General features: G+C 42.4%; 1 protein-coding gene across 1 annotated transcript; it reads right to left on the bottom strand.

Annotated features, from left to right (window-relative positions):
* Positions 1–1,745: 1,745 nt before the first annotated feature.
* On the bottom strand, positions 1,746–22,411 carry LOC131680281 (uncharacterized). Its single transcript, XM_058961001.1, has 5 exons — positions 22,265–22,411; positions 21,520–21,680; positions 12,387–13,667; positions 10,898–12,290; positions 1,746–1,784 (listed from the first exon to the last, which is right to left on the bottom strand). The coding sequence occupies exons 1-5, from the start codon at positions 22,409–22,411 to the stop codon at positions 1,746–1,748; spliced, it is 3,021 nt and encodes a 1,006-aa protein (XP_058816984.1).
* Positions 22,412–24,622: the final 2,211 nt, after the last annotated feature.

Raw genomic sequence — 24,622 nt, 5'->3', positions numbered from 1 at the left:
GGTTGGTTAGTGAACATAAACAGTGTTGAGTTTTAAAATGTTATTTTTGTGCTCTGTATTAATAGCGTCTAAACCATTGGTTTTGCGGTTAGTTCGGAAAATTTTCGTTATTTCCAAACACGTTTTTTCGATTCCAAACAAATTCAAATAGAGACTTACTCTATTCAGTAAAGTTGTAGCTAATTCTAATACCAACAAAGAAATTTGTTGAGAACACTTGTAAAGTCATGAAGAGGCTGATCATGGTATGTTGATGTCGAGATTCTATGTATGAATAAATGTTGGGTTAACCAAATCGGTTAAAATATTATCATGATTTAATCACTGTAGTGTAGTGAGCAGCGTAATGTTTCGTTTGATTAGAAGCACAGTTTTCTAGCTCCCACTCCCTCAGACCGTCAAAGCTTTGGGGCTTTATGACAAAATTATAATTTTTTCAATATTCAAACCGCAAGTCAATATATTAATGTGATGTTATGTAATATATTTTTGCATTTGCGAAATTGTTTATTAATTACAAATACCTTCAAACTGATCTAATTGACTGACATTGTACTTTGAGGAACCTAATTTTTCGAATTTGCCCAGTATTCTTTTTGTTAACTTCTAATTTTATCAGATTGTCATATCACAATAATTAGTCTACAGTATCGAAATAGTAGGCCTAGGTCGTATTTAATATTCCAAATAACAATTGGTTTATTAAATAGAATCAGTCAGTAAAAATGATTTTATGGAAACATGATTTTGTGAGGCTAAAAAAGTCACCTTTCTCCTAACGTTACTAGAGGCAAACACTGATTGTCTACCTTTTGAGATACTGCGCGCCATTTGTGGAATTCTGCAGAAACGGTTAGAGATACGATCAAACCGACTAAAAATTCACCCTTTAGGGTAACAAAATTGCCTATTCACCCTGAAAAAAAATTAAATTAATTTTTTTTTGTTGGTCGTTATTGGGATTCAATCGCCCTCACCTTTATAATTTTAGCGCGAACATAGCGTTGCTGTCTCTAATATGTACCGTTCGAACCGTTCTGTTCCGCTCCAACGCCCCGTTACCATACCATTAACTTATAGGGTAATGAGCTTATTTTCACAATGTTTCTATTTGCCATCTTTGTTCAACGCATTGGGCGACAATTGAGGCACTAAATCCGAATTTTCGTTGCGCTCAAACACGAGCATTTCATTGTTTTCAGGGCATTTGTGTTATTAGATTGATTCTAATCAACGAAGCAAAGCTCTTGATGCCAATTCATACGCATTCCATCGATTGTAGGCCGAGTAATTAATGAATTAGTGAGGTACCTTCCTTAATAGGGTGAAAATAGGCAATTTACCGTTTGTAAAAGTAATGGTAGTGGGCCTTCTTGTAGATGGATATACTGGATATATTTTTCCTAGAATTCATTTTACATTCAATATGTTGAACACCCAGAATTGGAACTTAAAATCGCAACGAAAGACGTTGTAACAATGGAAAAAATTGACAAGTGCTCTAAGCATCAGATGCTCGAGAAAACATGAAAACCGAGGGACTGTCGATCGAGCCAGTAAGAGACAAAACTATTCAGTAAGAACAACATTGCTGCATTGCCTTACAAGTTGTAAGTTACAATATTACATCATCACAAAGTGTTAGGAAGTTGATAGAACTGTTGATCATCGGCAATTGTCGCGTCTTCGCGTTTGAATAACTAGATACTTCAATGGTTATCAAAGTTGCTAAACTTTCGTATTCTTTAGTTGCTGTTACTATTCAGCTCTCCCTTGCCGAACACCTGAAATGAATGAATGATAAAATACTTTCATACTTTACTTGATGGGCTATATTGTGTCGATTTCGAAATGTATATATAGTTTATTTAGTAACGTTATAGCAGATCAACTTAAAGGACGTGAGTTCAAATCTATGTTTTCTCTCGTTTTTTTATATTGCGATTTTTTTAAAGCTAAAATAGCTCAAGCCAGTTTACTGTGCATCTCGACTTTTTTATGTGTTCATTACAGCAAATTAAGTTTTCAAGTGCCACCCACGCATCATTGTGCAGTCTATTTTTTCTTTGGACGGTCTTAATCCTCAAAAAGGCAAGCTAAAATCGTGGCTTCAACAAGCATTGCTCCTAAGACCCGGTGATATTAAGTCTTTTTTGGCTTTCTATCAGTGAGAGAATTGAAAGCCCGAAAAAGCTCCATCATTTCTGTTCATAATTACAAGTTTATTCAAATTAGAGGATAATTATTGTAACCAGCCGTGCCTCTGAGACTACTTGTCTTTCTGAGGGTTAAAGAATATTATTAATACATATATTTTAAACATGGTATACAACACATAAATGATATGATAGAACGTTTGACAGATGAGTAATTATTGTATTCATCATTAAAGTTGTTTTGAAAAAGGGATATTTTGAAATCAGTGTATCAGTGATTATGCAATGAGAGCAGATGCGTGCCTTAAGAGACATGATCTTCTACAATTAACAAAAAAAATCAAAGCTTTTTGAGTGATTTAGTGGAGGGGCTAAGACATGGTCTTTATTAATCACATAATAAAGGTTCAAGTAAATTTTATTAATACCTCGGCATGCAAAAAATGGATTGCGTTAAAATCGTTATCAATATGATGGCTTCATTCGTCAGTACAGTATTAAAATTCGCACAAAAAACGGGTGTTACACGCAAGCCAATGATTAAATTTTAAAAGCATTTATAGTATGTTTATAAAAGTGCACGACAAACCTACATGATGGTCGAATCAGTTTATTTGTACCCTGCGTGTTTGGCTAGCGTAACATCTACTGCCCCCACAAACATTCAAACTATTCACTATGAACACCATAAAAGCACCTAAAAAGAATTCTTTTTAATCAGTTTGATTTTTCATTGCTCCTGAGCTAGAAAATATACCACAGAAATACGCCATATGCACCTCAGAGAGCTTAGAAGCGCCCTACGAGTTAGGATAGACTATCCACTACCATCTCATGAGCTCAAATACTCATACCAACGCCCCAAAGAGATACAGTATATGCGCCCCAGAAAATCTGAAAGCGCCCGGCAAGTTAGGATAGACTATTCGCATAACGCCCCATGAGCATACTACCTACCCGTTAGCTCAACATACTCATACTACTGACCCATAGAGCCTGAAAACGCCCTGCAACTTAGGATAGATTATTACCGCCTCATAAGCTTAAATACTCATTTATATGCGCCCCAACGATACTGAAACCGGTTGAAAGCGCCTTGTAATTTTGGAAAGTTTATTGCCCACCTATCTAATTGCCAGACGAGCCATGGGAATATCATACTACCTCTCCAGCGAGTGTGGAAGTGCTCTGCAATATATGGGAAATTCATACTACCGCCCAATACAGTCTCGGAGTGCCGTGCGAACTATGAGAATATCGGACTTGCGCCCTAGGTAGTTTAAGAGAGCCCTGCGACCTATGCGAATATAAAACTAGTGCCCGAGAGACTCTGAGAGCGCCCTGCGAGCAATATGAATATCATGCTGGCGTCCCATATAGTCGCTGTGAGCTATGAGAAGCACCCCAGCGAGTGCGGAAGCGCTCTCCGAGCTATGGGAATATCAGACTAGTACTCAAGAGAATCTTACAGCGCCCTACGCACTATGAGAATATTAGACTAGCGCCCTAGCGAGTTTAAGAGCGCCCTGCGAACTATGTGAAAATGGTAAAAGCACTCGAGAGAATCTAAGACTACCCTGCAATCCATGAGAATATTAAACTAGCGCCCCAGAGAATTTGTAAGTGCCCAGTAAACTAAGAGAACATCAGACTAGTAACCTAGAGAGTTTGAATGCGCCCTGCGAGCTATGGGAATATCATACTAGTGTCCCAGAGAATCGAAGAGCGCCCAGCGAGATATGTGAATATCATACTAGCGCCCCATAGAGTCTCGGAGCGCCATGCGAACTATGAGAATATCGGACTTGCGCCCTAGGGAGTTAAAGAGAGCCCTGCGACCTATGCGAATATAAAACTAGTGCCCGAGAGACTCTGAGAGCGCCCTGCGAGCAATATGAATATCATGCTGGCGTCCCATATAGTCGCTGTGAGCTATGAGAAGCACCCCAGCGAGTGCGGAAGCGCTCTCCGAGCTATGGGAATATCAGACTAGTACTCAAGAGAATCTTACAGCGCCCTACGCACTATGAGAATATTAGACTAGCGCCCTAGCGAGTTTAAGAGCGCCCTGCGAACTATGTGAAAATGGTAAAAGCACTCGAGAGAATCTAAGACTACCCTGCAATCCATGAGAATATTAAACTAGCGCCCCAGAGAATTTGTAAGTGCCCAGTAAACTAAGAGAACATCAGACTAGTAACCTAGAGAGTTTGAATGCGCCCTGCGAGCTATGGGAATATCATACTAGTGTCCCAGAGAATCGAAGAGCGCCCAGCGAGATATGTGAATATCATACTAGCGCCCCATAGAGTCTCGGAGCGCCATGCGAACTATGAGAATATCGGACTTGCGCCCTAGGGAGTTAAAGAGAGCCCTGCGACCTATGCGAATATTAAACTGGTGCCCGAGAGACTGAGAGCGCCCTGCGAGCAATGTGAATACCATGCTGGCGCCTCATAGGGTCATATTAGCACCATAGGGAGCTTTGAGCACCCTGTGAGCTATGAGAAGCACCACAGCGAGTGCGGAAGCGCTCTCCGAGCTATGGGAATATCATACTAGCGCTCTAGAAAATCTTAGAGTCTCGGAGCGCCGTGTGAACTATGAGAATATCGGACTTGCGCCCTAGGGAGTTTAAGACAGCCCTGCAACCTATGCGATGCCCGAGATACTCTGAGAGCGCCCTGCGAGCAATGTGAATATCATACTGGCGCCCCATAGAGTCATATTAGCGCCCTGTGAGCTGTGAAAAGCACCCCATCGAGTGCGGAAGTGCTCTCCGAGCTATGGGAATATTATACTAGCGCTCCAGAGAATCTTAGAGCGCCCTACGAACTATGAGAATATTAGAATAGCGAGTTTGAGAGCGCCCGGCGAATTATGTGAATATCGTAAAAGCGCTCGAGAGAATCTAAGAGCGCCCTGCAATCTATGAGAATATTAGACTAGCGCCCCAGAGAATTTGTAAGCGCCCGGCAAATTAAGATAACATCAGACTAGTAACATAGAGAGTTTTGTGAATATCATCCTAGCGCCCTGAAGAGCTTGAGAGCGCCCTGTGAGCTATGATACTACGTATCACACTGAGGCCCTAGCGAGCATGGAACCACTCTTCGAACTATGGGAATATGATACTGGTACCCCAGAGAATCTGAGAGCACCCTACGAACTATGGGAATGTCAGATTAGCGCCCTAGCGAGTTTGGGAGCGCCCTGCGAGCTATGGAAATATTATACTGGCGCCAGAGAGAATCTGAGAGCGCCATGCGAGCGCTGAGAATATAAAGCTAATCTAGAGAGTTTGAGAGCGCCCAGCGTGCTATGCGAATGTTATGCTGGCGCTCGAGAGAATCAAAGAGCGCCCTACGAGCTATGTGAATATCATACTTGCGCCCTATAGAGTCATACTAGCGCCCTAGCGAGCTATGAGAATATCATTATAACACCCCAGCGTGGAAGCGCTCTCCAAGCTATGTGGATATCACAATAGCACCCCATAGGGTCTCGGAGCGTACTGCGGGCTATGAGAATATCAGACTAGCGCCAATGTGAGTTTTAAAGTACCCGGCGAGCTATGGGAATATCACACTGGCGCCCCAGAGAATCTGAGAGCGCCCTGCAAACTATGAGAATATCAGACTACCCTACAGAGTTTGAGAGCACCCTGCGAGCTATTGGAATATCATGCTGGCGCTCGAGAGAATCTGAGAGCGCCTCGCGCGCTATGCGAATATCATACTAGCGCCCCATAGTCATACTAGCGTCCTAGAGAGCTTAAAATCGATTTGCGAGCTATGAGAATAGTATACTAGCGCCCTAACGAGCATGGAAGCGCTCTCCGAGCTATGGGAATATCATACGAGCAGCCCAGAGAGTCTGAAAGCACCCTACGAACAATGAAAATATCAAACTAGCCCCTAGTGAGTTCGAGAGTGCCCTACGAGCTATGGGAATATCATGCTGGCGCTCGAGAGAATCTGAGAGCGCCATGATATGCTGGCTGCGAGATATGTGAATATCATTCTAGCACCCCATATAGCCATACTAGCGCCCTGCGAGCTATAAGAATACCATACTAGCGCGTCAGCGAGTGTCAAAGCGCTCTCCGAACTATGGGAATATCATACTGGCATTTTAGAGAGTCCGAAAGCGCCCAGCGAACAATGATAATATCAGACTAGCGCTCTCAAGAGTTTGAGATTACCCTACGAGCTATGGGAACAAAATGTTTGCGCCAGAGAGAATCTGAGAGCGCCCTGCGAGCAATGGGAATATCATACTAGCGCCCAATAGAGCCATACTAACGCCCTAGAGAGTTTGAAATCGGCCTGGAGCTATGAGAATATTAAACTAGCGCCCTAGTAAGTTTTGGAGTGCCATGCGAGCTATGGGAATATCGTACTGGCGCCCCAGAGAATCCGAGAGCGCACTGCGAACTATAGGAATATTAGACTAACGCCCCAAAGAAGCTGTGAGCGCCCTGCGAACTATGAAAATATCGAACTACCGCCTGAAGAGTTTAGGCGCGCCCTGCGAGCTATTGGAATATCATACTGACGCTCGAGAGAATCTGAGAGCGCCCTGCGAGCTATGGGAATACCATACTAGCTCCCCATATAGTTATACTAGCGCCCTAGAGAGCTATGAGAATATCGAACTAGCACCCTAGTGAGTTTGAGAGTGTTTATGCTAGCGCTCCAGAAAATTCGTGAGCGCCCTGCAAACTAAGAGAACATCGAACTAGCGCCCAAGAGAGCTCGAGAGCGTCCTGCAAGCTATGGGAATATCATGTTGGCGCTCGAGTGAATCTGAGAGCGCCTCGCGAGTTATGTTAATATTTTATTAGCGCCCTATAATCATATTAGCGCCCTAGAAAGCTTGAAATCGATCTGCGAGCTATGAGAATATTATACTAGCGCCCCAGCGACCAAGAATGCGCTCTCCGAGTATCATGTAGCGCCTCAGAGAGTCCGAAAAAGAAGAATCTGTGAGCGCCCTGCGGACGATGAGAGTTTCATAATATCCTAGAGAGTTTGAGAGCGCCCAGCGTGCTATGGGAATGTTATGCTGGCGCTCTAGAGAACCTGCGAGCTATTTGAATACCATACTTGCGCCCCATAGAGTCATACTAGCGCCCTGGAGAGACTGAGAGTGCCCAGCGAGCTATGAGAATATCGTAACAGCACCCCAGCGAGTGTGGAAGCGCTCTCCGAGCTATGTGGTTATCACAATAGCACCCCATAGGGTCTCGGAGCGCCCTGCGAGCTTTGAAAATGACAAACTAGTGCCCTTGCGAGTCTGAGAGCACCCTGCGAATATCATACTGGCGCCCCATAGAGTCATATTAACGCCCTGTGAGCTGTGAAAAGCACCCCAGCGAGTGCGGAAGCGCTCTCCGAGCTATGGTAATATTATACTAGCGCTCCAGAGAATCTTAGAGCGCCCTACGAACTATGAGAATATTAGACTAGCGCCCTAGCAAGTTTGAGAGTGCCCTGCGAATTATGTGAATATCGTAAAAGCGCTCGAGAGAATCTAAGAGCGCCCTGCAATCTATGAGAATATTAGACTAGCGCCCCAGAGAATTTGTAAGCGCCCGGCAAATTAAGATAACATATTAGAGAGTTTTGTGAATATCATACTAGCACCCTGAAGAGCTTGAGAGCGCCCTGAGAGCTTTGAAAATGAGAAACTAGTGCCCCTGCGAGTCTGAGAGCACCCTGCGAGCTATCGGAATATCATACTAGCGTCCTATGAGTTTTGCAAATATCATATTGGCGCCCCAGAGAGTGTGGAAGCGCCCTGCAAGCGATGGGAACATCAGACTATCGTCCGAGAGAATCTGAGAGCGCCTTGCGTGACTTGTAAGTATCAAACTAATGTTGAAACGCTCTGCGCGGTGTGGGAATATCATACTAGTGCTTTCAAGTATCTGCGAGTATCCTATGAGCATATCATACCAGTGCCCCATACAATCTGGGATCGCCATGTGAGTTATGAAAATATCATACTAGCGCGGCAGGGAGTTTGACAATACCCTACGAGTTTGAATAGATTCACAAAATTCCAATTAGCTGGGATCATTAAATTTGCCTTCCAGAATGATAAGGCCAACGGAATTTTTTTTTTTTTTTTGGCTCAAAAAATATTTTTTTTCGGTTCCAGGAGCTGGTTAGTCGCCGACTAACCGTGACTAACCGCAACTACAGCACTGATTGCTGAACTGAAAATTATGGAATAGAAATTAATTTTTAGTATTCTTTACAGATTTAACTCGCCGCGCAGATAGCTCTGAATTAGACCCGCTGGTGCCCTAAGACGATTTCGCTACATTTTCAGAGCACTGTGCACCCAGTGCATTAACGCAAGTGACGGAAGGTTATCGAAAAGATTCGTGAAAATGAAAATTCCAGTAATGATGATGATTTTCCCAAACGGTTCGTTTTCATTTCAACGCTTTTTTGTGAAAAGGGCGATACTTTCAAATGTAAACATAAGGCTTTTTCATACATGCGAATGAGTGCTTTGAAACGCAACAAAATAACCTTAAAATTTGGATTCTACGATATTGCTTTCTTAAACTACAGCAATAAATACAACGGGCGAAACTGTATTTTTGTTTGTTTATTTAAAGTTTCGCCCTCCACGCTCCATGCAAACAAACAGGGCGATACTTTTTTGCTAGCAGTTTAGAGGCGAAACTGTTATTTTCTGATACCAGCTGAAAATAGTAACAATGATCGCTATTGAAAAACCTGTTTTAATCCACCTAGCGGTGCAATTGTGCCTTTCTCATTTCGCTAAACTATGGCACGGAGGCTTTTTATGTTCAACATAATTGTGGAAATGTCCATTACATTCTTAGTACACTTTGCACTTATACACAATGGCATGCCAGCCACGAACTTGATGAGCTACGTGTCGACGGTGATACACTTGCAACACAAAAATATCATACTCCATTAGCCTAATCAGCATTAGATCAATGTTATCTGCTTGCTAACTCATTTTGTCATGCGGGGGTGGGTATGTGAGGAGGGCGAAAGTCCCATGAACGAACGACTCCCCAGCTTAAATTGGTATGCTTTGTGATATAGTGGTGGTTTAAAGATTATGGGGTTGAAAGGTAGGGGTATGAGGGCTGGATGGGGTGGTGGTCTGAGGGGTGATTTAAGGAGATTTTTAAAGGAGGGGAGTGAACAGTAGAGGGGGGGTGTAACCCCTCTCCGTAAACCATCAACTACGCCCCTGTTAAAATCGAGAAACCTTATGCGAGTCGAAAAAAAAGCCGGGATTAGGTTGACGTTTTTCAGAGTGATTGCATAACCTTTCTATATGAGAAAGGCAAAAATGTGCCAAAATCCCAAAAAGTGAATCGTCGTCAAATTTTTTTCGAGTTTGCATCAAATCTTGACGTTTCATGCACCTTGAACACATTTAGCATCAAAAATAAAAATTCTATTTTTAATTTTTCCTATAGTTTACATGAGAAATTTCTGTGTGGCCGCACTCTGAAACCCGTAATTCCGGAACCAGAATTCCGATCGATCCAAAATTCAATAGCAGCCGATGGGAAGGTTGCACCTTTCATTTGAGACTGAGTTTGGGCAAATCGGTCCAGCCATCTCTGAGAAAAATGAGTGACATTATTTGACACATACGCACATACATACACACACATACACACATACACACACATACACACACATACACACATACACACACATTCACACACATACACACATACATACACACACACATACAGACTTTTTCCGATCTCGACGAACTGAATCGAATGGGATATGACACTCGGCCCTCCGGGCCGGGATTAGGTTGACGTTTTTCAGAGTGATTGCGTAACCTTTCTATATGAGAAAGGCAAAAATGTGCAAAATCCAGAAAAGTGAATCGTCGTCAATTTTTTTTTCGAGTTTGCATCAAATCTCGACGTTTCATGCACCTTGAACACATTTAGCATCAAAAATAAAAATTCTATTTTCAATTTTTCCTATAGTTTATATGAGAAATTTCTGTGTGGCCGCACTCTGAAACCCGTAATTCCGGAACCAGAATTCCGATCGATCCAAAATTCAATAGCAGCCGATGGGAAGGTTGCACCTTTCATTTGAGAGCGTTGATTTCTTAGTTCTCAGTCGCGTTGGAAATTTGAGTAAAGTATAAACTTCAAATCGATTCAAAAAAAATTCAATTTTTTGGCTCAGTACAATATACATAACCCCTTTAGGAAAATTCAGTTTTCCCACCACAATTTAGATATTCTATTAACAGAGCATTAACAATAATTCGTTGGTATGTCTATTTTATGGGCCATTTTTTCGCTTTCCCATTGATTTGGTTTGAGATTTCTAGCACTGATGTTGTCCTATGCTGATTTGAGCGATTCTCTGAGTCCTGCCACTATCCCATGTAATATGTGTTATCAAAAACATCGCGAAGCATCAAGTTCTAAATGTTCTCAAACGATATACTATCCGAAGAGAGTGATAAGAGTTATAAGAAATGTCTCATCACACTGTTAGGTGGATTAAAAGCGTTTTTGATCAGCAAAAATCAATCGTCTGAGAATAAGATCATCAGTTTGAGCATTCAATTTCAGTTTGAAGCTTTTTTCGAATTTTTTAAAAAAATATTCGAGTACCGGTACTTTACCGGTACTACCGGTACTGAGGGTTTCAGTACCGTAGTACCGGTTTTCGCCAAAAAGGGTCGGTACTGCGAACCCTATCCAGTACTGCTTCTTCATTGGATGCCCATTTGCGGAGTTCGAAACCGCGTTTGAGTAACAGCGCGTCGAGCTGCTTGCGTAAAGCGGTTGTTTCTGCTATGTTGCGTCCACCAGAAAACAGATCGTCGACGTAGAAATCCTTGCGTAGAACTTCAGCTGCTTCGGGGTACTCGTCGCGTTCGTCGTCGGCTAGTAGCTGGAGAACTCTCGTTGCAAGGTACGGTGCGCTGGCTGTGCCGTATGTTACGATCTTTAGTTCAAAGGTTTCCATCGAAGTGTCGGGGGAAACTCGCCAAACAATTCGCTGCAGTGGAGTATCCTGCTCATCTACCAGGACTTGGCGGTACATCTGCTTGATGTCGGCGATCAACATGACTGGGTGTGTTCGGGCTCGCATGATAATTGATCGCAAGTCTGCTTGCACGGTTGGTCCAACTAGAAGCGCGTCGTTCAGCGATGGTCCGTTGGGGGTTTTACACGACGCGTCAAAAACTACCCTCAGTTTGGTCGTCGTGCTATCTTCGCGCACTACAGCGTAATGCGGAAGATAGTAGCATGGAGTGGGAGGATTCTCGTAGTCCGTTAAACGCTGCATGTGCCCTAGCGCGTGGTATTCCTCGACGAAGACTCGGTATTGTTGATGTAGGTCGGGATTACGGACTAGACGACCTTCTAACTGGTGAAAACGTCGTAGAGCGGTGCGACGGTTGTCAACGAGGCTAAACAACACATCTTGCTTCAGCGGCAGTCGAACTATGTATCGCCCTTCGGTGTTGCGGGTTACCGTGCGACGGAAGTGTTCCTCGCAGGCAGCTTCTTCAATGGAATAGCACGGAGAGGCATTGTCTTCCTCGATGGACCAAAACCTTTCCAATAGACAGTGCACGTCGTAGACGGTTGTGATATTTGCGACGATTGGAGCAATCGGTTGACCATGAGAAGACTTTCCCGACACTACCCAGCCAAGAACGGAGTTTACGAGCACTGGGAGGTTGTCGCCAAGCGGAATTCGACCAGAAACCTTGAACAGGTCGAAGAAAATTTCTGCTCCCAAGATGAGATCGATTGGGTTCGTACTGCAGAATGACGGATCAGCTAGCTGTATACTCGGCGGAATCTCCCAGGCCGAAGTATCAACGGAAGTCGACGGCAGATCGATAGTAATTTTGGGAAGAACTAAGAATTCCAAATCGGTCGAATACCTTCCTGTGCGAGAGCGAATCGTGGAGAATAATTTGTGCCTGGCATGCGCCGACGATTGACCAATGCCAGCGATCGGAAGATGGACCTTCTTCCTTTGCGCTTTGATTCGCTGGGAGAATGATTCGGTAACGAAACAGCATTCGCTACCGGAATCTAGCAGCGCACGTGCTGTGTGTTCGGCTCCACTGTCGTCGACAACGATGACAACAGCAGTAGCAAGCAGGATTGCTTTCCGTCCTTGACTAACGGAAGCGAAGCTGGCAGGCTCGATGGTAGCTTACACAGATGCAGTGGGTGGATTGCTGGTAGATGCAGCGGGGGTGGACTTCTCATCTGTGTAGTTGGCTGTCTTCTGACCTGAGCTAGTTGGTTGATGACTGGAACAAAGCTGAGTATGATGCTTGCCCCGACACTTGCGGCAGGTACTCGTTGACGAACAGTCCTTCGCTTGATGACCCTTCCGTAAGCAGTTCCGACAGAGATGATTGCGACGAACTTCCTTCTCCTTGTCTTCTGAACCCATCTTGGAAAACGTAGCGCATTGATAAAGGGGATGATGATCGTTGCAGATGATCCTTGTGTTGAACGGGGCTGCATTGTGACTAGCGACTGGTCGTTGAGATGGCTTTTTCACTTGGCCGGAAACAGGGACATTTACCGTAGTGCTCTGGATATTCTGCAGCACGGTGATCCTACGCTGGATGAATGACCTCAGGTCCTTGAAAGAAATGGCCTCCTTCGCAGTCGAAAATTCCTCCCAGTCTCTTCTCGTCGTCGAGTCGAGGCGAATATTCAGCATCCGAATCAATAGAATGTCCCAGAATTGGACCTTCTCCCCTAACTGCTGAAGGACCTTGACGTTGGCCTCAAATTTCTCCACCAGCGAATGCAACTCCGCAGCAGACTCTCTTTTTATCGAAGGGAACTCGAACAATGCATCCACATATGACTGCTTTAAACGCGCAGGGTTTTGGAAGTGATCGACGAGTAAATTCCATGCGACTGGATAATTATTAGCGCTGATTGGAATCGTTTGAATGAGTTTCAGTGCATCGCCCAATAATGTCGAACGGAGATAATAAAACTTCTGGATATTTGAGAGTTCGACGGACGAATGCACTAATGAAACGAACAAATCGTGAAAATTCAACCAGGTGTCAAGATTTCCATTGAAAACCGGGAGTTTAACGTCGGGCAAACGCACCTGCGATGCCGATGGAGGGCTACGACTAGTTGAGAGAGTATTAGTGACGTTCGGGTTAAAACTTTTATTCTTGGCCAGCAGAAACCCTTTGACCCGATAGTATGCCGATTCATACTCGGTCCGCTGCTTCAGTTGCTCGTCCAGATTTCCTTCGTCGATGGACTCCAGTTCCATCTGGACCGCATTTAAATCTGCCCAGAGCTTAATCAGGCTCTCCAGGCGCACAGGAGCTTCATTTGCATCACTGTCGTCATCATCATACTCATCTACGAATTGCTTGATCGCGTTGCAGGCTCTTCTGTCGCAGCTTGAACCCTCTAATGCGACGTTCAACAGATATGTCGGTGGCGAGACGGATCTGTATCACAAAAGACCGCGTAGCACAAACGGAGAGGGTAAATGGTTATGGAACCCTTATTACCTTTGATAGGCAATTAATTGCCTTGTATTAATTAAAGCAGCAGCCTTCCTTAACCGGGTCGTTGACTTGGATCGTAGCAGCCAGAAACAGTCCAACAATGAAACTAGCAAACGGATTTGACACAGGCACAACGTCACTGTCAATGATTTCCAGCGGAGGCACGATGTCGAACGGGTTCTGAAAACAGAAGACCGCGCAGCTCACAGAGGAAGATTATCGGGTATTGGAACCTTAATTACCTTGGCAAGGCAATGAAAATGCCTTGTAATTATAATATTTCCTCCAGCAGTTGCAGCAGCGGTCAAAGTCGTTCCCAACAATTGATTAGAAGCAGCGTCTTCCTCCAGCAGTTGCAGCAGCGGTCGAAGTCGTTCCCAACAATTGATTAGAAGCAGCGTCTTCCTTCAGAACAAAGCAGCTATTCTGAAGAACAGGTCGCGATGGCGTTCCTGACAAGCGTCAGGGATAGCGGACGTAGCGGCGTCAGGCGAGCGTCGCGATGGCGGACAAACGGAGTTCGACGCTTATTCGGTTCGAAGGACCATATGTCGAGTAGCACAGAGAGTACAGGTGATCAACAGGCTTACAGGTCTAATCCAAAGCTGCGTTGAATAGCGGTGACGACTGGTGAGTATTTTCTTCCTTTAATTGCAGGTGATCGGCGGACTTCGGAGTATCGACGAGCAGCGATCAGCAGGGCAACAATAAAGGTAGGTATTCCTCACTCACGCACTTATATTTTCAGACACTAATATAATTAATTTAATTTATTCAACTAACTAAACTATTCAACTTCATAAATTTTATCTTAAAACGAATCGCGCACTCGCACAGTTGAACTGACTACTAAAAATGATTTTGACGTTTATAGATTATCAGCTGACGACTAAGAGGCGCTATATGCTTTCACCGGGAGCTGGTTGCTCCCACGGTTTGGGCATTGATAAATGATCGATGAATGATGGAGCCAGTGCACAGAGGAGTAACTAGAACAAATTCTTGGCCAAAAACCAAAATATTTTTTTTCGATTTTTTTGTTTCGTTATATTTTTTTTACATACCTAAGAACCTACTGTATAACGTGGCAAAATTAGGAGTATATCAAAAATTGTTAAAGAATTTTTGCATGTATGCCCAATGGTGATATTTTAAGGGATATTTTAATCGTTTTCGTTATATATTCAGCAAAATCGCTTTCTAGTGATGATGACTGTATTAAATAAGATAATATTATTACAAACGTAGTTCAACACAACCGTTTGTTTAACTTCAGCTTAAAACTAACTAAAAAAAGTAAACTTGCTGTGTATTGCACCAACTTTAAAAAATACCTTGTTTTAACATTTTATTCCAAATTTGAATTATAAAAAAAGTTACATTATACGGCTAGATCCGGCAAAGTTGCTGTAGTAGTATTACAATACAAGATTTCAGCTATACAAAAAATATTCGAACTCTTTCGATCTTGTCCGATCCACCAATCCCAAGCGATTTGAAAATATTGATATTTATACTAATTTGAGGTACGCCGAAATGCTGTAGGGCCAAATACTATGTTTGCCAACATGTATCTCTATGAAAATATGCACAGGCGTCCCTTTTCTTCTCCCTTTCCCACTGATCAAATGTTTATGCAACTGGAAAAATAAATGTATTCACAAAGATCACCTAGAAATGACTAGTATTTGAAAGGATATAGAAAATTGGCCTCTGCACTGGTAAGTGGGTAGATGCCAAATTGTTCCAAAAACTAGTTATTGTCTATTTTTAGTTCATATTAAGTCATAATAACAACAATTGCAGCAGCAAATAATTTTGGCCAGGATTCGACCCCAATTACTCCTCTGTGCAGTGGTCGGTTTCATTCGCCGCTGAGATATAGATGGCGCGCTAATATCGTTTTTTCGTTGTGCACGAACAGTCCCTAATCACCAGATGGAACTTTCTAAATGGAGCCTAACTTTGCAGGGATGATTCGTGATCTAACGCTACATGTCGACCGCCAGATGGCACGGGAGTGGAATGATGATGTTTTTATTTTCATCTCTCAAAACACATTGGAAAGTAAATGCTGAATTTTATAAATTCAATCAATATTATATTTAAATGTTATTTCTTCCAATGAAAAAAAATATTGATTAAGAAAATATGTTTCCTACCTCTGAAAAATATCCAGATGGTAAATTTCTTGTTACATCACTAAAAATTCGTTCATCCGGTTTCAATTTATACTAAAATGAAATTCAGATATTGAAATTTCGATAGAAAACACGATGGTGGGCAAAAATCAATGAATTAAAGAGTGCAGGTGTTGGCAGTAGAGGTTATCCACCGATAAATCCAATTTCTAGATAAACATTTTCCATACCTAAAACAACCAATCTAACCTCAACAATACAAAAATAATTCCGGATCTCAATAATTCGCAATAAAATATTGAGTTCAACTGAATGTTTTGATGTCAAACGAAAGAACGAATGTTTTCTTATCATCTGTAATCAAACTTTTGGTGAAACTGTGATATTTATTTTAAAACAATTAAAATAGAACAACCATCCTATATCAATGCAAGAAAATATTTTCATCATCATTTGATTGGTACCAAAATGAAATCTAGTTGGCGCATCGAGCGAAAAAGTTTTACGTTTGAGAGCCAATTGCTTTCGACGATAGCATGTTTTTGTTATTTGTATGATCGTTATCTTATTGTTGTTTTTTCATCAGATTTTTAAATGGTCCTAGGGATCAAAATCAACGAATGCTCTGTGCACAATTACATTTTTACTGGATACATTTCAAGATAAATGCCGTAGCTTCGTCAGTTTTCACTATTTTCACATACATGTTTAATAAACATATGACTAGGGTTCGCAGTACCGACCCTTTTTGGCGAGAACCGGTACTACGGTACTGAAACCCTCAGTACCTCGAATATTTTTTTAAAAAATTCGAAAAAAGCTTCAAACTGAAATTGAATGCTCAAACTGATGATCTTATTCTCAGATGATTAATCCACCTAACAGTCTAATGAGACATTTCTTATAACTCTTATCACTCTCTTCGGATATTATATCGTTTGAGAACACTTAGAACTTGATGCTTCGCGATGTTTTTGATAACACACATGTAATATGTGTTATCAAAAACATCGCGAAGCATCAAGTTCTAATAGTGGCAGGACTCAGAGAATCGCTGAAATCAGCATAGGACAACATCAGTGCTAGAAATCTCAAACCAAATCAATGGGAAAGCGAAAAAATGGCCCATAAAATAGACATACCAACGAATTATTGTTAATGCTCTGTTAATAGAATATCTAAATTGTGGTGGGAAAACTGAATTTTCCTAAAGGGGTTATGTATATTGTACTGAGCCAAAAAATTGAATTTTTTTTGAATCGATTTGAAGTTTATACTTTACTCCAATTTCCAACGCGACTGAGAACTAAGAAATCAACGCTTTTTCTTGAAAAGGGCGATACTAGCAGTGATACCATTCAAAGAAAATCAACAGTGAATATTTCCAGACTTGGTTTTGTTTCCTATTTAAGAACTATTGTGTTTTTGCCTTTCTCATATAAAGAAAGGCTATGCAATCTGTAAAAATCGACTTTTTAACCGAGGCCCGGAGGGCCGAGTGTCATACACCATTCGATTCAGTTCGTCGAGATCGGCAAATGTCTGTGTGTGTATGTATGTGTGTATGTGTGTGTGTATGTGTGTGTGTGTCATTTAAACTCACACAATTTTCTCAGAGATGGCTGAACCGATTTTCGCAAACTTAGTTTCATCTGAAAGGTATAACGCTCCCATAAGCTGTTATTGAATTTTTAGTTGATCCGACTTCCGGTTCCGGAGTTACGGGTTGAAGAGTGCGGTCACACAGCAAATTCCCATATAAACTGGTACCACCATGATGTTCAAATGATGTAAAACATATTAAAATTGATGTAACATTACTCTAGTTTGCGGGTCTGGATCACTAATGATCAATCAAAGCAGTTTTGACCACATTGGCCACCTATGACGGATCATGACGCCCCCGGGGAACCCGCCAAGTTCTCAAGCTAATATCACACCCATTCCCCAACGAATTCTCTACCGATTTTCACAAACTTGATTTCAAATGAAAGATACAGTAATACCATTGACTGCTGCTGAATTTCATTCGGTTCTGACTCTTGCTTCCGGAGTTACAGGGGTGTTAGTAAGGATACACTGGAATTTCCCATATAAATCGGTACAATCGTAATACCTCAGAGGCTTAAAACTATTGAAATGGTCACCAAATTACTTCTAATCGCAGATCTAGATCACTGATTGCCAATCAAACATTCTTTGAATATATTGTCCACTATCGACGATTCCGGAAGTCTGGAATTCCGGGCATATTCCACAATTAAAGTCACATCGGTTCTTCGGTGATGACTGAACCGATTTTCTCAAACCAAGTCTCAAATGGAAGGCAAAATATGCAGTTGAGTATTGCGTCGCCGCACAACCCCCCACCCCCCTCCCCGCCTTGCCCTTACACCTCCCTCCTTCATCACTCCCCTCCCCTTGGACCACCCTCACGCCCGCATTTCCTTCATCCACCCCGTATAACGAAATAAGATGAAAGATTTCTGACGCATCATCCACTCCCACTCTACTAACCCCCCATTCCCTCCACTTTCAAACCCATTCCACCAACATTTCAAAATATAATCACATGAAGATAATATTTAACTCATGCTGATTAAGCTAATTAAATATTATTCTTTTGCCTTTCTCATATAGAAAGGTTATGCAATTGCTCCAAAAACCAATTTTCAAACCGAAGCCGGGAGGGCCGAGTCTCATATAACATTCGACTCAGTTCGCCGAGATCGCAAAATATCTGTGTGTATCTATGTGTGTATGTATGTATGTATGTATGTATGTATGTATGTATGTATGTATGTATGTATGTATGTATGTATGTATCTATGTATGTATGTATGTATGTATGTATGTATGTATGTCTGTATGTCTGTATGTATGTATGTGTGTGTATGTGCGGATTTGTTAAAAAAATGTCCACATCGGTTTCTCGGAGATGGCTGAACCGATTTTTACAAACTAAGATTCAAATGAAAGGTATAATATTCCCATAGGTTGCTATTGAATTTCATTTTCAACCGACATCTTGTTCCGGATTACGAGTTGAAGGGTATGGTTACAAAACAAAATTTGTTGATTTGTCCACATCGGTTTCTCGGAATTTTCTGAACCGATTTTGACAAACTTGATTTTAAATGAAAGGTTACAACTGATGAACTTGTAGATGTAGGTCACCAACAGTCATTCAAAGTCTCTTTGGCCACACTGGCCACCATCGACGGATCCGGAAGCATCCAAATTCAGAATAACGGTTATATTGGTTTCTCGAAAATGGCTAGACCGATTTGATCAACTTAGTCTCAAATGAAAGGTGTTCCTCCCCCGGAAACTGATATTAAATTCCATCTCCATCCGACTTCCGGCTCCGGAGTTACGGGTTGTGGAGTGCGATCACATAGAAAACTCCGATTCAAACCGATACCGCGATGAATGCAAAAAGGTGCTCTTATAAGAATAAAAGACATTTCCATAATGTTATATTGTACGAACCAGCTATTAAATCATAGTTTGGAGAAATGAGAAAGGCACAATTGCACCTCTAGGTGGATTAAAACAGGTTTTTTCAATAGCGATCATTGTTACTATTTACAGCTGGTATCAGAAAATAACAGTTTAGCCTCTAAACTGCTAGCAAAAAAAGTATCGCCCTGTTTGTTTGCATAGAGCGTGGAGGGCGAAACTTTAAATAAACAAACAAAAATAAAGTTTCGCCCGTTGTATTTATTGCTGTAGTTTAAGAAAGCAATATCGTAGAATCCAAATTTTAAGGTTATTTTGTTGCGTTTCAAAGCACTCATTCGCATGTATGAAAAAGCCTTATGTTTACATTTGAAAGTATCGCCCTTTTCACAAAAAAAGCGTTGAAATGAAAACGCTGCTCCTGATATCACGCTATCTCTGAAGTGCATTGGTGCATAGTTCCAAATTTTACTTCGACATCGACTTTTTCTAAAGGTGACTTCCCAGTAGTATCCTTGATTTGAATTACTATCGCTAACCCTAATGCCAAAGAACGAATAAAAACCTCTCGAAAACGAACCGTTTGGGAAAATCATCATCATTACTGGAATTTTCATTTTCACGAATCTTTTCGATAACCTTCCGTCACTTGCGTTAATGCACTGGGTGCACAGTGCTCTGAAAATGTAGCGAAATCGTCTTAGGGCACCAGCGGGTCTAATTCAGAGTTATCTGCGCGGCGAGTTAAAGCTGTAAAGAATACTAAAAATTAATTTCTATTCCATAATTTTCAGTTCAGCAATTCGAGAGATCGTGCTCATGCAAGCCATGAAAAATAGACTACGTTGTGAAGCGATGGTCACTATTTATTAAAAAATCACGGTTGAATACAAAATTAAACTATTAAAAAATTTCAAATAGTTTATAATTTTCACAAACTTATTAGGAATTTTTTTTAATAAGCTTTCGTGATATTGTGTAGGAAAAAAGCTGAAAATTTCAGTATTTTCTCTATCTGCAACATATAAACCCTTAAGTATACCAATTAATTGGTATACGAATTGGAACAGGTTCGCCAAATTTTGGAAGAAGTCTATAAAATAACCCCTTGAAAGCTACCTAAAAATTGTTGTAGTTCGATGCAATAATAAAATCCCCAAAAATGAAATGTGCCTATTAATGTGAAACACAGTGAATAATAAATACAATAAATGGTGTATTTTGAGCTGACAAAATGGGGACATTGACTAAATCGGGCAATTTTTTTTTCTTTATAATAAACTGAAGCTGTTAAAATATTTTTCCCGTCCCTTGATGTAGTCTTATAACTATTTCTGATTATGATGAACTTTTTATTTTTGCATATTTCCATCTTCATGATAAGGAAAACATGCTCAAGAAAGGATTTACTCGAATTCAGTCTTGTTCGTCTGCTAGAATCAATTTTTGTCAAACATCTCAATGTTTCATGCATTTTAAAGTCATTTGGCATCAAAAATACAAATTTGATTTTGAAAATTTTTCATTTCAGTTTATATGGGAATTTGCTGTGTGATTGCACTCTTCAACTCGTAACTCCGGAATCGGAAGTCCAATCAATAAAAAAATTCAATAGCAACCGATGGGAAGGTTGTACCTTTCATTTGAGACTAACTTTGTGCAAATCGGTCCAGCCATCTCTGAGAAACAGAGGTCACATTTTTTTCCACATACACATATACACACACAGACATTTTCCGATCTCGACGAACTCAGTCGATTGGCATATGACACTCGGACCTCCGGGTCGGGATTAAATTGACGAATTTTAGAGCGAATTTTTTTTTTTTGTAAAATATGTTTATTTGTCGGTTTTGTTATAGTTAAAATGTTATCACAAAATAAATTGTTTTGGTGTTAATTAAGAATTTGAAACTCGAAGTCCAAATTACTTGCATTCACCCTAACGTCTAGGTTGTTCTGAATGAAGCAGATGTAGCAAAACAAAAGTTTGAGGACTTTTGTTCTTGTTGTCGCCGTAAATCGTTCTAATGAAGGTCTCATCAATTCGTCGTTTTGTAAACGCCGTCCGCCGGTCACCACCAGCATTTTTTCTCGTAGTAGTGTGTAGGCCTCTTGTACTCTGTCGCACTCGAAAAATTTGTGCTGTATGGTTTCCACTGGTTCTACACAGTACAGGCAGTTCTCACCGTCTGTTCTCCTCATAGTGTGTAGTAGTCGTCTGTGTGGGACTTTTTGGTTTACCCACATGAATAATATACTGCGTTGCTCGGGAAGAAGCGCACGGGAGGATATATTCTTCCATATGCGTTTCCAGTTTGCTCCCGGGTTGGAAATTTCCACTTTGGCTCTGTCGGTGCGTTCAATGAAGAAGCGGGTAATTAGATCGGTGGTTGGGCTTTGGCGAATTTGGATAGGAAGTGTTGGGATGTTTGCTAGGATAGTTTTTAGGCAGGGAAGAGAAATTGCTCGCGGTGGATTTGCTTGGTAAAGGAAGGAAGAGTTATAGGGGAGGGATTCAATCTCTTGTAAGTGGCGGTTTATCAGCAGCGCTTTACATTTTATCGCAGGCAGTTGTAGTTTTAAACCGCCGTGATCTTTGCTGCGTGCTAGTTGCTGCATAGGTACCGTCGCACATGCGCCACGGAAGAGGTAGGACCGCATGGTAGCTGTAAGTTTAGCCACTTGAGCTGTTGTCGGTTGTAAATTTGCTGCCATGTACCACATCTTCGATGAAATGAAGGTGTTTAGTAGTGTGACTTTTTGGTGTAGGGTCAGCATGCGCAGCGAGTGCATCCATACTTGTCGAGCAAAATTCGTCGTGAGGATGTCCCAGTTTAGCGATGTCATTTCCCTGACCGAGTTGGTAAAAATTATACCCAAGATTTTTATACTGTTTTCGGTCCTGAGCCACGGTACTGATATTTGATTTACCGTGAACCCCACATCAATTGCTGTCGTTTTTGATTCGTTCAAGCGGGCGCCTGCGACTCGTTCGAATCGCTTGAACAAAGCCCGCATTTCGTTCAGCTGGTTTGCGGTACTGACGATGGCGCTGATGTCGTCTGCATATGCAACCATTAGATCCGTTCCACACACCTGTTTTAGGCGTCGTAGAAGCGGTTACAGGTAGATTCCAAAGAGATGGCTGGCCAGAGGATCACCCTGCCGAACTGATCGCTGGATGGGGAAGGGTGCCGACAGATGTCCATTGATTAGCAGCCTCGATGATGATGATGCTGCTATGCGGGAAAGTAGCTCTACCAGAGCCGCGTTGAAACCCAGCGATCGCATGGTGTGAAACAATAAGTTGTGGTTGACTCGGTCAAACGCGTGGTCGAGGTCGAATGAAACCAATTTTCCTCCTCGCTTGTTGACTTTTAGTTGAGCGATCTTATCTTTCAAGGCCAGGGTGGCTTGAAAAATATTCCTGTTTGGGTTTGAACACTTTTGCACGTCGGTCAGCACGCTGTGGGAACGAAGAACGTTTTCAAGACGCTGTTTGAGGATCCGAGAGAGAATTTTATAGTCGTAATTTATCAGACTTATTGGCCTGTACGCACGAGCGGTGTCACCTGCCCCTCGTTTTTTCACCAGTACGATTACCCCATCGACGAACTGGGTTGGAATGTTTGATCTGATAGCCTCATTCAGTACCAAGTTTAATTCACGGTGGATGACGTCAAAAGTTCGCAGGTAGAATTCTTTCTGCAATCCATCAGGCCCTGGCGATTTTCTGGAAGCACTGGTGCGGATTGCAGTTAGTATTTCAACAGTCGTGATTTCATTCATGGTGGCTTCATTTTCGACATCGGTCTCTGGGATGACTCGTTCGCATTGGAAGGGACTGTCGCTTTGTGGTTCTTCCACATCGGCTCGTGCGTATAGGTCAGTAAAATATTGAACCATGTGGTTCTGGATGGCAGTTGAATTGTCGATGATTTCATCTCTCTCGTTCCGTAGGTGTTCGATGGTTGTTCTTCATTTTTCGCGCTCCCCCAGCTGATAGGTTGAGATGGGTTCTCCCGCCACGCGTGTTTCGTTGATTCTCACGAACATCTCTGAGAAGTGGCGCTGATGTGAAAACATTTCAGCTTTTAGTCGGTTGATGGTGGGAAGCATTGCACGATTGTTGTGGTAGCTGTCGTATGCCTGCCGTAGTAACCCGTAAATACGTTGTTGCTCGCAATGGAAAATGTTGAATGCGATTTTTGATTTCCATCTAAAAAATGATTTTATTTTAGGCTTGGCACACGACAGCCACCAATCCATCCACGACGGAAAGTTACGGCGCTGGCGAGTCCAATATTGCCATTGAATTTGGAACTCGTCGATATTTGCGGTGCTCAAGAGATGGGGACGGAGAGACCAAAACCCGCGACCATGTGCTCGGTCGGGGAGAGGAAGGCATATTCTCACTGTGACTGTGGTCTGAGAAACAGCAGACATGGGCGGCTGTTGTTCTCAGCTGATTTCTAAGCCCTGCGCTGACGTATATGCGATCGAGTCTGGAGGAAGAGTTGTGTGTAATGTAAGTGTATTCGATCTCTCGGGGTCGGAGTTGCTGCCACACGTCTTGTAGATGTAGCTGTTGGACGGTCGCTTGTAGAGCGGGGCTGGAATTATTTCCCGTCGCGTCGCACGCTCGCAGCACGCTGTTGAAATCGCCTCCTAGGATGGTGTGTGCGGTTCGGTGGCGAAGGTAGTAGGCGATCGTTGTGTTGAAGAAGCGCTCTCGTTCGGCTCGTTGGGCAGATCCCGACGGGGCATACAAATTGCACAGTGTGATGTTATTTGCGCGCAAAGCAAGCAATCTTCCGTCCAGGCTCTTCTCTACGTGTGAGAATTTAATGTGTTCTTTGAGCGCAATTGCCGTTCCTCTCCTCGCATGGTCAACGTTACAGACGACGTTGTAGCCGGGTATGGTGAGTTGTTCGTTTTCAACCTCCTGTAGAAACACGATGTCAAGGTCCATCGAGCGAACAAATGTGCGTAGGGCGTTGAGTTTGGTAGTGTTGGTGATTGTGTTGATGTTGATGGTTCCGATGTTACAACTGACGAAGTCCATTGTTTACATTTCTTCGTCGGAGATCTGGACGCGTCCGTGTTCGATGGTGGTGAAATCGTCTTCGCCGTGTCGCATTTTCTTCCCCGGCGGCAGTCTGCGTGAGCGTCGGTTGCTAGTCGAGGCTTGAGAACTGTCTGTCTCGTTTCCATCGCTTTTGCGCTGTGTGACGACGTTTGAAAGGGGCGGGAGAGGATGGATGGTCGCTTGAGTTGGTGTGGGTTTCT

This window comes from Topomyia yanbarensis, chromosome 2 (assembly GCF_030247195.1).
Source record: "Topomyia yanbarensis strain Yona2022 chromosome 2, ASM3024719v1, whole genome shotgun sequence".
NCBI lineage: Eukaryota > Metazoa > Arthropoda > Insecta > Diptera > Culicidae > Topomyia > Topomyia yanbarensis.
The sequence above is the reverse complement of the archived record's forward strand: the minus strand, read 5'-3'. Positions and strand labels throughout refer to the sequence as shown.